A 16,295-nucleotide genomic window follows, 5' to 3' on the forward strand; every position below is an offset into this window, starting at 1 on the left:
AAACCTTGGAACATCGAACTGTAGCTTTTCTCAGAACGATGACTCATTTCAGTTCACAAAGGATTCTGGGCAGGGTAGTGCAAAGGCAGGTTGGCTGATCCATTCCTATGACTTCACTTTGCAGAGAACCAGGCAGAAGAGGAGTGACACTGCAGAATCCTGAGGCATTGCAGTGGAGAGTTGCTTTACTAAGACTGTGAGTGCCTTCAAAACAGGGGGTGGTGGTAGGGTGTGATTCCAACTGTTCCATTAATATAGGGTGAAAGAAGAGATTTTTTTGAAGATGTGTTTTCATAACACTGAGTAGGAGGTATATTTGCAGAGCTCTTTAGAGATTCCCCCCCCTAGTTCTTAGCAATGTTTATATCTCTCTCTCTCTCTCGTACAAAATTATGGGAAGATTCAAGTATTATAGAATTCCTTAAAGATGACCCGCACAGTTAATGCATTAGCATTTATGGTCTGGAGGCCCCCAGTAGCTTTGGTAAGAGATGAGCATTCAACATATTATTTAAAAGCATGCTTTATTTTTATTCAGGTCTTGTGGCATTGATCTCTGCTGCAGCCAGGCAGATTCCACTATGATGTAATGCCCTGGCAATGTTGTGACATCACAGCTACTGTAGAACTGTAATGGAGCATAGGGGTTCAGGTAAATCCCCTTTTTAACATATTGTGTGCTGAAAGTATAAAATAGTAATTCAGCAAAAGAAATTGAAAAATCGTTTGGGTAGCTTTTTTAAAAGCTCACTATATATATTTTATAAAAAAGGAATTTCCTGATATTCTCTGGGACAGTCCCATAGATTTTCATAGACGCTTTGTGATCATAGCTTTGGACAGACTGGGGAGTCAGGAGTCAGCTGGCTATGGTAAATGAATGAAGCAAAATACATTGAAATATTTCTGTCATAATGTGTTGAGTGTGTGTGTGCGTGCACTTCAGGACATATTAACAAAGTTACTGACATTTGGTATGTTACATCTGCAGGGTCATTTTTAACCAGGTCCAAAGGATGGAATAGGTCATTTTACATGCTTGAATCAGAGTTAATCACTAGCAGCATTCAAAAGCTACCCTAAGAACGTTAACACATGAAGCAAATATTTGTCATACTGTAGGTCAGCACTGGGATTTCTGTGTAGTTCCCAAGGCCAAAAATAGTTTGAATGGTCATATCGTATAGTTGAATTCTTGCAGTATGGGTTGCATTATGAAACAGTGGCATGTGTCTATAAGAAGAAGGTATGTTTTGGTGTGCATACTTTTTCAGTGGTGGAAAATTGACTAGCTGGTAAGATGCATGCAAGATTCTGTTATAATAATAATTATTATTATTTTATTATCATAGACCCTAAGAGCCCCAGTCATGGACCAGGATCCCATTGTGCTAGCAAGCATATAGAGGCTTATACCATCATTGTCTGTGAAACTGATTAGAGGCGTAGGGATATCTTTTTATTTTAGAGTCAATGGAATTCTTACCAACTATTAGGGTGCTCTTTTAAAACGTACATAAATAAGGCTTAGCCTTCTCTTAAACCAGGGTAAATTGCTTGTTTGTTTTCTAAAAAGTTTTTCTTGTATCCAGTTGCAGTCTTCTTTTGATACTACACTTTGATGTTATGTGTATATCAGTAAAGTAAGTCTGAAAAAGTGATTAAAAATAAATAAGTATGTTTAGTTGGGACTTGGCAGACTACATATTTTTTTAAATTTCAGTCGTGGTCAGTAAAATATAGAATCATAGGACTGGAAGGGTCCTTGAGAGGTCATCTAGTCCAGTCCCCTGCACTCATGGCAGGACTAAGTATTCTCTAGATCGGGGTAGGCAACCTATGGCACGCGTGCCAAAGGCGGCACGCAAGCTGATTTTCAGTGGCACTCACACTGCCCAGGTCCTGGCCACGGGGGGGGGGCTCTGCATTTTAATTTAATTTTAAATGAATCTTCTTAAACATTTTAAAAAACTTACTTGCTTTACATACAAAAATAGGTTAGTTATATATTATAGAGTTATGGAAAGAGACCTTCTAAAAATGTATTACTGGCACGTGAAACCTTAAATTAGAGTGAATAAATGAAGACTCGGCACACCACTTCCGAAAGGTTGCCAACCCCTGATCTAGACCATCCCTGATAAGTGTTTGTCCTACCTGCTCTTAAAAATCTCCAATGATGGAGATTCTATTACCTCCCTAGGCAATTTATTCCAGTGCTTAGCCACTCTGACAGGAAGTTTTTCTAATGTCCAACCTACACCGCCCTTGCTGCAATTTAAACCCATTGCTTCTTGTCCTATCCTCAGAGGTAAAGAACAACAATTTTTCTTCCTCCTCCTTGTAACAACCTTTTATGTACTTGAAAACTGTTATCATGTACCCTCTCTATCTTCTCTTCTCCAGACTAAACAAACCCAATTTTTTCAATCTTCCCTCATGGGGTCATGTTTTCTAGACCTTTAATCATTTTTGTTGCTCTTCTCTGGACTTTCTCCAATTTGTCCACATCTTTCCTGAAATGTGGCACCGAGAACTAGACACAATACTCCAGTTGAGCTCTACTCTGCGTGGAGTAGAGTGGAAGAATTACTTCTCGTGTCTTGCTTACAATACTCCTGCTAATGCATCCCAGAATGATGTTTGCTTTTTTTGCAACAGTGTTACACTGTTGACTCATATGTTCATTTATATGTTAATATATCACAGATCTCATGTTTCTAGCATTTTTAATGCTATCAGAAGCTGCATGTTCTTCCAGTTCTCACGATTGTTTAATCTGGTTAAAAGGTGCCATATAGCCTCAAGTGGCAATTTGATATGCACTTGTACATTGTTGTTTTGAATTGGTGTTTTTAAGTGTTTGTTTGCTAGCCTATGATGTGGGCTATTCTGGAAATAATATGATTGAACTCACCTTGAAATTTAGGAATGAGGATGCAACCCCAGTCAAATGCATAACTTGTTCAGTTTATCCACCAGTATTCGCCAGTTAGGCTCACAAAAAGTAGTTTTGCAAATGTGTCCCTTCAAAAAGGGATTTTAGGTAAGCTCGAAAAGAGAATATTTATATGAGGAGTTTGTTCTTCTGTCTGTAATTTTCTCTGTCCCCAGCTGCTGCTGTTAGCTATCTTTTGTTCGAAGAAGAGCTTTTTCCACTATCACAAACAAGCTTCTACTTTTGCTTGATCCCATAGTGAAGTCACAATCGTGTGCTGAAGATATCAGTCTGTTGGCATGGAAATCTATCTAAAGCATTTCTAATGCAAACCCTCCCTGTGGTAGTTAGATATCATGAAATGGCTGTAATGTCATAACTTGAAATTTCCTTTTTAATAAAATCGTATGTTTAAAGTTTATCTGGAGAAAACTGCTGTACCACAAAAGGTTAAAGAGCTCTGAGTGACAGGGAGAAGGGGAGGAATTGGTTACATTTGGGCTTCTTACATTTCACTGCACTGCAGAAGTGCTCTTAGGGGGTTTCTTCCCCATATGTGAGGAAATAAGTGTATAAATTCTAATAAAGTGTGGTTGTACTCTGAAAAGTGACTCTGTAAAAACATTGTAGTATTTTCATATTTTTCTCTCTCAATGGATGCATTGAATTGGCTCCATTTATAAATCAAAGACGATTTTTCTAACTGCTGTCCCTGCAAACTGAGACAGAGAGCGGGAAGTCAAACTTTGTTCTTTCTAACCATTTAATCAGTAATAAAGATTCTATTGTCAGAACTTAGCTGACAGTTTTGTTGCTAATGCATAGAGCAGAATGCAGTCTAGGTTTGTCTTTCATAACATTTTGTCATAAGGTGATCTCTACTAAAAAATATTTTTTGTCAGTAAAATAAACAGATGAGATTCAGACATACAGGGAGCAGGTATACTGAATTAAATGGTGTATAGCAGAGCTGGTGAATAGGACACTGAAGCATGGGTTCTTATTTCCAACTCTGTTACTGATTGTGTGTAACCTGGGGCAATCACTTAACCTCTTTGTGCCGTGGGGTCTCATCTGTAAAGTAGGAATAATAATGTTTATTCATCTCTGTAAAGTGCTTCGAGATCCATGGAAGAAAAATGCTATTTAAGAGCATGTGTTTATTTTACTTATAACTGGACTCTTAATTTTTAAATAATAGCGCCCATTAAAAAGGGTAATTATCTATGTAAATCCCATTGTCATCAACGAGAGACCAGATCCCATTAATTACTTGTTAGGTGCTTAGACATTTTCAAAATGCTTATGAAGTACATAAGAAAATACCGGGAAACTTGATTTTATTATCATTCTTTTTTTTTAATAAAGTTTGACTGTTTCTTTCCACTGAAATGGAATTGAAACCATGTACTTCTAGCTGCTGATGGTATTTTAACAAAACATACAGTCAGCTGATGAATGCCGCTTTCTGGGCTTCACTATTTTCCTTTTAATTTTGAACATAAACATTTGAAAGTCAAGTCTAGTAATTTGATTTCAAAAGAAAGCTGCTTGAAATAAGCATCAGACTGAGTTAATGGGAGCCATATGCTGAATCCTTTATAAAGTGTTGAGGTCTACCAAAAAAAAAAAGTTTTAGGAAAAGAATACTTGATTTTTTTTAAAAACAGATCTTTCCTAAAAAGATTTGTTGTAAATCTTGTATTCAAAAGGCTAAATGGTATTTACACATATAATTGGTGATAATATATTAAATTAAATTGTAAACACAAGATACTTTCTGTTGCTGTGCGTCAAAGAATTTGTTCACTTAACTTCAACCACAGAGTACTTGGAACTTCCCAGAGCCCAAGGGTGTTTAAGATAAAACTTGGCAAATTAGTACCTCCATAAGTGCTGGTCTCTGTGGCTCTCTATTACTAGGTCTATTGTAAGTTTTACAGATGTTCTGTTCCTCTGTTTGAAGAATCGCAAATTATCTCCAGTAGATGGTTTATTGGCATCTGTAGGTTTAACTATAGAATTAATTCTGACAGCAGTGAAGATGAATGAGGGTTGCCATGTCAAAGTTAACCAACTCTCAAAGGGATTAGCAAGGAGTGAATTATGATAGCCTTTTACGAAACTAATATATGTCAGCCATTCCTTTTGAATTTAAAATGTGTATGGATTCCTGTTGAAAATTGTATCTGATTTGCTTACATAAAAAAACCCAATTTCCAGATGCTTTAGTGGTAACTAATTGTGCAAATTAAGCTCACAATTTTAGAACAATATTTGCAGACTTGCCGTTTGAAAATGGGGGCTTATAGGGCCTTGTCTGCACTTTGCATACTTTACAAAACCGTTTCTCATGCACAGCATACACAGATATTTCGACATAAAAAGGAAGCACCAAGTGTTTCTAAAATTAAAATAACTTTACTACTTGATGACTAGTATGCAGCCAACTGAAACATACAATTCACAACATTCTGAATCCAATCTCTTCCTTCAGAAGACTAATTAAAAATTGTAACGGATCATTTATTAAATCCTAATGATTCCTTAGGTTAAGTGGCTTATTTAAAAAGAAAGATCTCGTGTTCCAGTTGTAATCCTTTGGAGTGTGTGTACATACCAATTCTGATGCTTTTCAGGTATGAGACCAATTAGGTCAATGTCATCTTCTCTCCAATACAATTTCATTTTTGTAGGTAGAATCATAGGACTGGAAGGGACCTTGAGAGGCCATCTAGTCCAGTCCCCTGCACTCATGGCAGGACTAAGTATTATCTAGATACATTTGAACACTTACTTTCTTATATTTATGTCTCATTGATTTTAAAGATTTTATCTTCATATGTTTATATACATAATTTTACCTGTTGACAGATAAAATATTTGTTTGTCTTAACAATAGTATAATTAACTCTTCAGGTTTTTTCCCCTCTTAAAAAATTAGGAATGCTGTGCCTACCTGTTTTTGCGTCCTGTCATTTGTAAGCCTGTCTACTATTCTTCCTAATCAGATGTCCACCATCTTCCAGATTGCTGTTGGTTATTACTTTGTAATGTCCCAGTGACTTTGCAGACAGGTAAAACAAAAATGTCCCAATGAGCTTCTAATTCAAGGCCCCAGTGCTGAAGTCAAACATACATGGGGCAGATCTTTGTGCTTACAAGGAGTCCAACTGAAGGTAATGGGGCTCTCTATAGGTTCTAAGGTCTGCCAGCATATATCCAGTTGCAGAATGAAGACCTGTTTAGGTGGTAGGCAACAGTGTTCCAGAGAGATACAGCATAAATAAACTTATTTTTAAATCCACTTCCATATTTGTATGTGTGATTTTTTAAATCCTTAATGCATCTCTGTTCATGTGTCCCTACTGCGCAACGGAATATGCAACTGGCGTATTTGAAAAACAAATATTACACATAGGGTTAACCTAAAGCAATTATGAAAACTTTTTTACAAAATACTCAGTGCAACAATTCTGAGTATTGTTTAAGATGAGATGCATTTGATTTTCCATTTGTGAGCCCTGTGTGAGCACACTGTACCTGCTTAGTAAAAAACAAGACAATTAAAATTAATGGGGCCACATGCAGAACATCTAATCCCTTTCAATTTCAGGAGTGGTTTGGATCTGAATTCATAGATTTGAACCCACTTCCATATATGTGGTTTCTGATCTGATCCAAAACTGCATTCTAGTTGTTCAAATTCGCTGAAATCTCATGAGAACAGCTCATGAAGTTTCAAAGCCATTTAATCTAAACCTGCAACCCAGTGATTGATCAGTCTGTGACCTGAACTGTAGTCCAAAGCTGATCAGAATCCTAACACCAACTCTTTAGCCTGTTGTAACTATTTAGTATTCTGTTATGGTTAAGGAAACCTCAAATCCTTCTGCTTTCTCACTGGTTACGTAGGAAGCACTGCCGTACTTTTGGGACCATCTGGGAACTATTACCACTGAAACAGGAGATAAAGAGCAGACTTTAAATGTGTATGTACTATATACTTATCTCATCAAATTGTTTCTCATCCTGTAACCTTTTAAGTTTAAAAGTTGTTCAGTGCTCTTAAAGTATTGGCTAATAAAATATATTTAAAAAACTTCATGGGAAAAATTAATTGGATAAGTAACCTGGCAAGTAAAAATACAGTTCACCTAAAGCAGATAACACAACTGTCTGTACTTGTTCATATTTCTTCAACAAAACTTCAAAATTTCTCTTTTTAAACTACAGTCATGCAAAGTCATTACATCTGCAGACCAAGGAAGGAGCTCTTTAACTCTTTAGGTATTTGATGTTTTTGTGCCACTGAGCAGAGGGTATAATATAGCTGGCCAGCAAGCTAAAAATATGGCTCATTATCACTTGCAGAATTTTCTTTTTCTAATTTTTGTTGCAATTTTTAAAAAATTCGAAATTCTCTCTAGTACAAACTCTAGATGACCCATACAACCAGGATTTGAAAAGAGAGAGCAGTGCTTGTGCCTGCAAAAATGTGTATGAACCCATTGCATTCACAAGTTCATGCTTGTGTGTACAGTTGTCACTTTGGACATACAGCCTTGGGGTTCTGCAGCTGCAATGGGTTTGGGTTTTTTGGGTTCAAGTATTGGATTGTTCTTCAAAAATATTTCCTGAACATTTTAATATACCTTCAATGTCAAAAATGTATTGTGTCTTTGACTTCTCTAATAAGTTGTTGATCTAGTTTTGAAGGTTTTATCGCAAGAGCAATATAAACTATACAAAATTGTGCACATTGCAGTGGACACATCTCTGTATATGATCAGTGAACAACGTTTAAATGAAAGCCTTCCTTGAATGTCTACTGTCTTTCTACAGGTGATGTATCACCAATCAATATGTCTCCCATCAGTCAGTCACAGTTTATTCCACTTGGGGAAATCCTTTGCTTGGCCATCTCTGCAATGAACTCTGCGCGAAAACAAGTCACACAAGAAGCTCTAATGGAACACCTAACAACCTGCTTCCCAGGTAACCATGCACTAATGTATCACTAATCATATGAACCTGGATTTTTTAAGTAACAGTCAAAGAATTCCTCGTAAAAGGTTGGTTACAATTTTTGTTACTTTAGAAAAGGAAGCTTGGTAGATAACCTGCTTTGCTTATTCATGTATTCAAAAGCCAGAAGGGATCATTGTGATGATCTAATCTGACCTCCTGCAAAATACAAGCCATAGAACTTCCCCAAAATAATTCCTAGAACATATCTTTTAGAAAAACATCCAATCTTTATTTAAAAATTGTCAGGATGGAGACTCCACTGGGACCCTTGGTAAATTCTTCCAGTGGTTAACACTCACACTTGTAAAAAAAATTATACCCTATTTTCAGTCTGAATTTGTCTACCTTCAACTTCCAGACGTTCGATTGTGTTATATTGTTGTCTGCTAGACTGAAGAGCCTATTTTCATATATTCCCCATGTAGGTACTTAGACTGTGATCAAGTCAGCCCCTATTCTTCTTTTTGTTACGCTAAATAGATCAAACTCTGTGTGTGTCATTATAAGGCACGTTTTCTAATCCTTTAATCATTCTCGTGGCTCTTCTTTGAACCCTCTCCAGTTTATCAACATCCTTCTTGAATTGTGGACAACTGAACTGGACACAGTATTCCAGTAGTGGTCATACCAATGCCTAATACAGAGGTAAAATAGCCTCTCTACTCCTACTCAAGATTCCCGTTTATGCATCCCAAGGTTGCTTTTTTTTGGCCACACCATCACCTTGAGAGCTCATGTTTAGCTAGTTATCCACGACAAGCCCCAAATCTTGTCGAGAGTCTCTGTTGTAGATGGTTTTCAGAGTAGCAGCCGTGTTAGTCTGTATTTGCAAAAAGAACAGAAGTACTTGTGGCAGCTTAGAGACTAACAAATTTAGTAGACCATAAGTTTTTTTGAGCTACAGCCCACTTCATCATCGGATGCATAGAATGGAACATATAGTAAGAAGATACATACACCTCTACCCCGATATAATGCGGTCCTCGGGAGACAAAAAATCTCACCACATTATAGGTGAGACCGTGTTATATCTAACTTGCTTTGGCCCCCCCTGTTCCTTGTTTCCTGACTGCCCCCTCCAGAGACCCCCTTCCCTAATCACCCCCAGGACCCCAACCTCCCTGCTCCTGTCACCTGACTGCTCCAACCCCATCCACATCCCTTGCCCCCTGACAGGCGCTCACCGGCAGCGGCGGGAAGTGGAGCAACACAGCCCCAGTCCACTCCCCTCCGTCACCGCCCAGCTGTGGTGCTCCGCTTCCCGCTGCTGGTGAGTGCGGGGAGGTTGGGGAAAGGACGCCCCCCGCACTCACCTGTGGCAGGAAGCGGAGCGACATGGCCCAAGCCTGCTCCGCTTTCCTTGCCCTGGCCCCAGCTGTGTTGCAGGCTGGGGCTGGCGGGGGAGGGGGGTTGGGGTTGGGGAAAGGTCCCGCACTCACCTGTGGCGGGAAGCGGAGCACGGGAGCTGGAAGAGCAGGCTGGGGCTGGGCTGCTCCACTTCCACCACTGCCGGTGAGTGCAAGGGGGATCCCAAGCCCCCTCCCCTGAGTGACACAGCTGGGGCCGGGGTGAGGGAAGTGCAGTGGGCTGCTCCCAGCACCCCCCTAATCCCCCGGGCCATTCTGGGACTGCGGGGCCCTCAAAAGTGCCCCCTCCCCACAGCTCCTGCCTCCCAGACCCTGGGGGGTAGGGGAGCCCCGACCACCCCTGAGACCCTCTGCCCCTTATCCAACCCCTCGGCCCCGACACAGCACAGCACCCTTAACATGCTGCTCAGAGCAGTGTGTCAGAGCTTTACTGTGTTGTATGCGAAGCCACGTTTTATCAGGTCGCATTATATTGGGGTAGAGGTGTATATAAATACAGAGAAGGTGGAAGTTGCCATACAAACTGTAAGAGGCTAATTAAGATGAGCTATTATCAGCAGGAGAAAAAAACTTTTGTAGTGATAATCAAGATGGCCCATTTAGACTGTTGACAAGAAGGTGTGAGGATACTTAACATAGGGAAATAGATTCAGCTCCAATTAATCCTGAGATTCGAAGCAAAATTTACAGAAACCCTAAGACCTGATTCTGTAACTCTTATACCCATGAGTTATTCTTGCTCTCACTGATAATCACGTTCACTTCAAGAGGGTTGCTCGCATGATTTAAACTTTATAGGGTTGATTCCTAACTCAATGAAGGATTTGAAGAAATTTACAGAGGTTGTACTGAACATTTACAAATCAGTATAATATTCTGGCCTATTGTTTTTCTTTTCTGTTTTTAATTGACGTCAGAATATGCATGTCCAATATTTCTCGTGAAATATCTGAAACTTCTGCAGGATCATAGTTTAAAGCACTTAGGGTCCAGTGTTGTATTTAGTGAGATAGGTACAGCTACTCGCTGCATATACCCTGAATAGCCTGCTTACATAGCACTTAAAGGTGCACAAACAAGCTAATCAGCAAAGTACATATGGCACTGGATTGCACTGTGCCTTTTTAATCCCTAAAATTGGAAAGGGGGCATGCTGGGATAGAAAGTGTGAGTCAGGAACTAAGTGCACTTACTCCACATGGTAAATTCCATGTTGGCTTTTACTAGGTCATTTAGAGTTTTATGTACTTAATCACAGACCAAAAGGAACTGTCCATTCCTCATGCAATCATTTCTGATAGAGACCCCATGTACATGTGCAAAAACATTCCATCTCCAAGAACAGGATTCCCATCTACTGAATTAGTTGCCCTCCCAGCCACTTTGGACAGGCTGCCAAAACTATGGTGCCATGGTACAAATAATAAAGAATATTAGTGTCTGCCTCAGGGGGCTTATGTTTAAATCTAAAGGAGGTCAGTAGCTTTTGTTTTTTCTTGGACCTTCAGACTTCTGGTGCTGGTCCTGCCTTCTAAAGCCGGGAGGCCCGTTCTTGGAACTGACACCTCTCCCACAAGTCTTTGGCTGCTGTAGATTTGGCCATTTTGTCATAACCAGTCTTGTTGATGCATTTCATAAAAATGCATTTTTCTTCTGTTAAATTCAGGAGGCTTTCATGTCCACATATGCTAATAATTCTGTATAAAATGGTGACATGGAAATAGCCCAGACACAGTAACACTTAAAAAAGGAAAAATATTAAAAATAATGCTCAGGGGCATATCGTCTCCATACCAACAGCCTATATCTGAGGTTGGTGAATGATGCAAAAGGCACCCTATGTAGGCTTCTCTAGGCAGTGTAATATAAAAGGAATGGGGGCGGGGTGGCCATCAGGCACTCCTGAGTTCTAATCCCAGCTCTACTGCTCGCTTGCTCGGTGACCTTGGGCAAGTTGTTTAGCCACCATGTGCCTCAGTTTCCCCATCTTTAAACAAGTTGATATTACTAACCTACCTCCCATTGCTGGTGTAAAGATTAATTACTGAAATTTCTATATTTAAAAAAATATATATCTTTCTCCTCCTGGGAAATCCTATTATAGTTAGATATGTATGTCTATATGTTTTTGTTCTTGGGGTTTGGGGTCTTTTTTAGACTGTAGGATAACAGAGCATGTGGAGTCATATAGCCTTATAGTGGGTAGGACTTTCCCTATGACTGATAGTAAGTCTTGAGATTTTGAAAAGAAAAAAAAAATCTGGATTTGGAACTATGTCTAAAATAAAGATTTTTGTCTGCCATTCAAATAATAACAGTGTTTGAGGTTTTTTAAGGAAGCTCAGTTCTGCCCTTTGATACATTTGGAGGAAGTATGGTAAGTATATTTTGTAAACACTAGTTTTCTGTCTCAGCCTGTGGTTTTATTTATAAAATTTCTCCAGTGATCTCTGCATACTGAAAAGTTAATGATCCATTATGTGGGGCATAAGGTGGAGAGGGCAATCAAAGTTCACACTTCTAGTTCTAGTGTAGTTTGTCTCAGTTAGTTATTTTCTCCAAGTCAGGCTTACTTCGGTAACACTACATTCGTACGTACAGGGAAGGTTCCAAAGAGTGAAGCATTGGGAGGAATCTTGTAATCCATAGCATTATCAAAAACCTGATTAGGTACTTGAAATTCAAAATTATTAGATACATCCCTTGAGTTTCTTATGTATGTGGGTATTGGTTGGTTTGGTATTTCTGCTGTTCCTATCAGACAAAAACACACACACACAAATAATTCAACAGACTGGAATATTTTGTAGTCTGTGCTTGCAAGTATCCCCAGGCAAGTTGTCACAGTCTCTTGCTGCCTCTCCCTTTTTTTCCAGCATGGAGCATGTGTCTTTCTGAAGTCTGAGATTAAGAAAAGGAGTATCTTGCATTTCCCATCCTTCCCACCCCACCCCACCAAAAAACCAAAATCTTCCAGCCTTTATTGTCCTAAACTAGTTTTTTCCCCATCACTGTTCTACTTCTTTGCTGTTAAAAAGGAACTCTTTTCCATTCCAGTCCATAACATAATTAAAATATTGAATATCACTGTATTAGCTCTCTTAGGGAGAGCCGCATCATCCAGTGAAGGGGACCACTCTTGGTGCTGGCTGATCTTTCCATTTATCTCCCCACCCCTTGTAAAAATTAATGAGTCCCAGCTTTTGAGTATCAGTATTTTCTCAATAGGTGTTTTAAAGTATCCCATAACCTTTTATATATTAATAGTTTATCTTCCCCAGTTGGATTGTGAAGAACTAAGAGAGAGGAGAGCATTACTCAGTAGATAATTCTAAACTCAATACTGTCAAATAATTTGTTTCTCTCTTATCATGTAGGAACATTTGCATGTCTAGGACCTACACTAACAAGTTAGGTCAACCCAGCTACATCGCTCATGGGTGTGAAAAATCTACTCCCCGAGCGACATAGCTAAGCCAACCAACTCCCGGTGTAGACAGCATTAGGTCGACAGAATTCTTCTGTAGGCCTAGCTACTTCTCCTCAGAGTGGTTCTACACCAGTGGTTCTCAAGCAGGGGTACGCGTACCCTGAGGGTACGTCAACTCATCTAGATATTTGCCTAGTTTTATAACAGGCTACATAAAAAGCACTAGGAAAGTCAGTACAAACTAAAATTTCATACAGACAATTACTTGTTTATACTGTTCTATATGCTATACACTGAAATATAAATACAATATTTATATTCCAATCGATGTATTTCATAATTATATGGTAAAAATGAGAAAGTAAGCAATATTTCAGTAATAGTGTGGCTGTGACACTTCTGTATTTTTATGTCTGATTTTGTAAGCAAGTAGTTTTTAAGTGAGATGAAACTTGGGGGTACGCAAGACAAATCAGACTCCTGGAAGGGGTACAGTAATGTGGAAAGGTTGAGAGCCACTGACGTAAACCAAGGGGAGAACCCTTCCAGTTGGCATAGTGTCTTCACAGCAGCCGCTTGTCACAAGGTCACTTGTGCTGTAAAGACAGGTACTTCCCTGGGTTTTATGGCATGTGTAAACTTCGTAACCACAGTTGCCATTCTCAGACTGAGGAAAAATAAACCTCTTTCCTCAGTGCAGGATCTTACAGTTGCGTACTAGCCCTGTAGTTTGCTGAGCCAATGTGCAAACATAAATCTGGGCCACAGCTATATCTGAAATAAGGTATGCTAATTATTTATAACATCACATAGCAACCACTCTACATCTTAAACTAGTATTTCATGAGCCAATCAGAGTGTTTCTTTTATCCCTTGTTAAGCCATAGTGCCAGCTCAAGAGAAAATCATTTTAGAAGATTTAACACCAGTTAAACGCTATTTAAAATGTGTTTTTCATAAATGTATACACTAGTATTGGGAAAAAATGTTTGTAGTAATAATACACATCTTATTTATGTGTATTGTGTTTTGTCAGTCTTTTTCTTTTTAAAGAGAGAGCGCTACTGCTGTGAATATTGTAATATTCTAACTTAGAATCGTGCAAGAAGATGTTTATGAAATCCTGCATTATGTTTATTGACCAGATTTAAAATCTCATATGCTAAATGTAAATCTATTAAATCCAGGATAATAGCTAAGAATTTAACCTCTTTTTCCTGCGTTTGGCACCTACCCTCTAGTGAATATGAACCTGGCTTTAACAAAGCTTATAGGTAAAGTTTATGGGTATATTATGACTTTGCTGTTTTTAATAATTTTTCCAAATTTTTTTGTAATGTTGTTAACCAAATTAGCTTACAGTGTTGAAAATTTCTGTAACAGAATATATGCCCCTGTGTTAATAGTCACTTGAGAAGTAAAGAAGTGATATTCAGATGGCTGCTGCACTGAGGTAAAGTTCACCTCAAAAATACATAATTCCTGGCACTTTAGAGACTAACACATTTATCTGAGCATAAGCTTTCGTGAGCTACAGCTCACTTCATCAGATACATTCATCACATGCACCAAAGCTTATGCTCAAATAAATTTTAGTCTCAAAGGTGCCACAAGTCCTCCTTTTCTTTTTGTGGCTACAGACTAACACGGCTGCTACTCTGCAACATAATTCCTGTACCTTCATTTTTACGTTGAATGCCCACTGTATATGCAGCAGTGAAATGATGTATTTTACATTAACCGAGTTCACCTTAGGTCACTGTTCTTTGTGAGCAACAAACAAGACATAATCTTCTGTCTGGAAACTCTGTGGAAGGCACAGTAGACTCTCTTGAGATGCAGCAAATGTACATGTCTGATGATTCAATGTCCAGACAGATTCTGCTTTTGAATTATTAAAGCACTACATAATCTTAAATAACACCGCTGCTGTCATGCAGTATTTTAAATGCCAGATTCTCTAATATATATATATATTTATATATATATATATATATTTTTTTTAATGGTGCTTCTATTTAGTGGGGGAGTGGAACAAGAAAGAAATATGACCAGCCTCTGGAGATGGTGGGGGAGTTTACATATAAACAGGGCATTGTCAGGGTGTCACTGGGCAGCCCCAACAGGAGCACCCTTCTGTGGCAGGCCACATCATGACAGGCACACCTGCCCCAGTTTCTCTCCTTCAGAATCCCCAGAATTAGTCTCCAGAGTGTTCTCAAGTATAAATATAGTCCTGGTGGGGTTCAGTTATTGCAAATGTTCTGTATACATTTATCATAATAAAAGTCCCATAATCATAGTCCATATTTTCCCCATTATAGTCCAAAGAGTATATACAACATAGCCCTGGCATCCCTCACCATGCCCCCGCTCAGCACAGCCTTCTCCTATCCATGTACCAGGACAGTGATGCCAGCCCCCCGAGCTGGAGTGTAACCCTGCTCTTCCCAGCAGGACCCCCCACACACCCACCATCTCTCTGCTGGGAGCATCCGTCACTCCCCCGGCCCTCTCATGGTTCTTCTGGGTCCAGCTCTGCAGCCTTGGAGAGTCCAGCCTCTGCAGGTCAGTTCCTCTGCTGCTCTCCTGTCTTCAGCCCTCTCTGGACCTTAGCTTGGTTTCTTTGGCCTAGATCCAGCAGGAAATCCCTCTGCCGTTCCTCCGTCCTTGAGCCCTCTGGCTCTAGCTCTCTGAGTGGGGGGGGACACTAGCCAGCAAACACCTCTTCCTGTTCTCGTGCCTTCACGCTTCTTCCAGGTCCCAAACATACAAGGTATGGCTAACACTGCAATAAAAGATCCGCGGTGTAGCTGTGGTTGGCCTGGGTCTGCTAACTCGGACTTGTGGGTCTCAGACTGCAGGGCTATAAAATTGCAGTGTAGATGTTCAGGCCTGAGCTTTGAGGCCCAGGGTATGTCTACACTACAAAATTAGGTTGAATTTATAGAAGTCAATTTTTTAGAAAGCGATTTTATACAGTCAATTGTGTGTGTCCCCACTTAAAACCATTAAGACCATTAAGTCGGAGGAGTGTGTCCACAGTACCGAAGCTAGCATCGACTTCCAGAGCATTGCACTGTGGGTAGCTATCCCACAGTTCCCGCAGTCTCCACCGCCAAGTGGAATTATAGGTTGAGATCCGAATGCCTGATGGTGCAAAAAACATTTTCACGGGTGGTTCTGGGTACATGTCGTCAGCCCCCCCCCCCTTCCATGAAAGCAATGGCAGAAAATCGTTTCGCTCCTTTTTTCCTGGGTTACCCGTACAGATGCCATACCACGGCAAGCATGGGTCCCGCTCAGCTCACCGTCACTGTACGTCTCCTGGGTGCTGGCAGACGTGGGACTGTATTGCTACACAGCAGCAGCTCATTGCTTGGTGGTAGCAGATAGTGCAGTATGACTAGTAACCGTCCTCATCGTCTCCTGGGTGCTCTTGGCCGGCCTCGGTGAGGTCGGTTGGGGCACCTGGGTAGACATGGGTGCTCCTGGCAGATCTTGGTGAGGTCTGTCAGGGGTGCCTGGA

General features: G+C 39.9%; 1 protein-coding gene across 1 annotated transcript in view; it reads left to right on the top strand.

Moving 5' to 3' along the window:
• Nucleotides 1–16,295, top strand: part of STOX2 (storkhead box 2) — a 118,748-nt gene that overhangs the window by 77,258 nt on the left and 25,195 nt on the right. Inside the window, exon 2 of the mRNA XM_077814533.1 lies at nucleotides 7,784–7,936. Coding sequence (XP_077670659.1) covers nucleotides 7,784–7,936 — 153 coding nt within the window. The remainder of the gene's footprint in view (nucleotides 1–7,783; nucleotides 7,937–16,295) is intronic.

This window comes from Eretmochelys imbricata, chromosome 4 (genome assembly GCF_965152235.1).
Source record: "Eretmochelys imbricata isolate rEreImb1 chromosome 4, rEreImb1.hap1, whole genome shotgun sequence".
In the NCBI taxonomy this organism is placed as follows: Eukaryota; Metazoa; Chordata; order Testudines; family Cheloniidae; genus Eretmochelys; species Eretmochelys imbricata.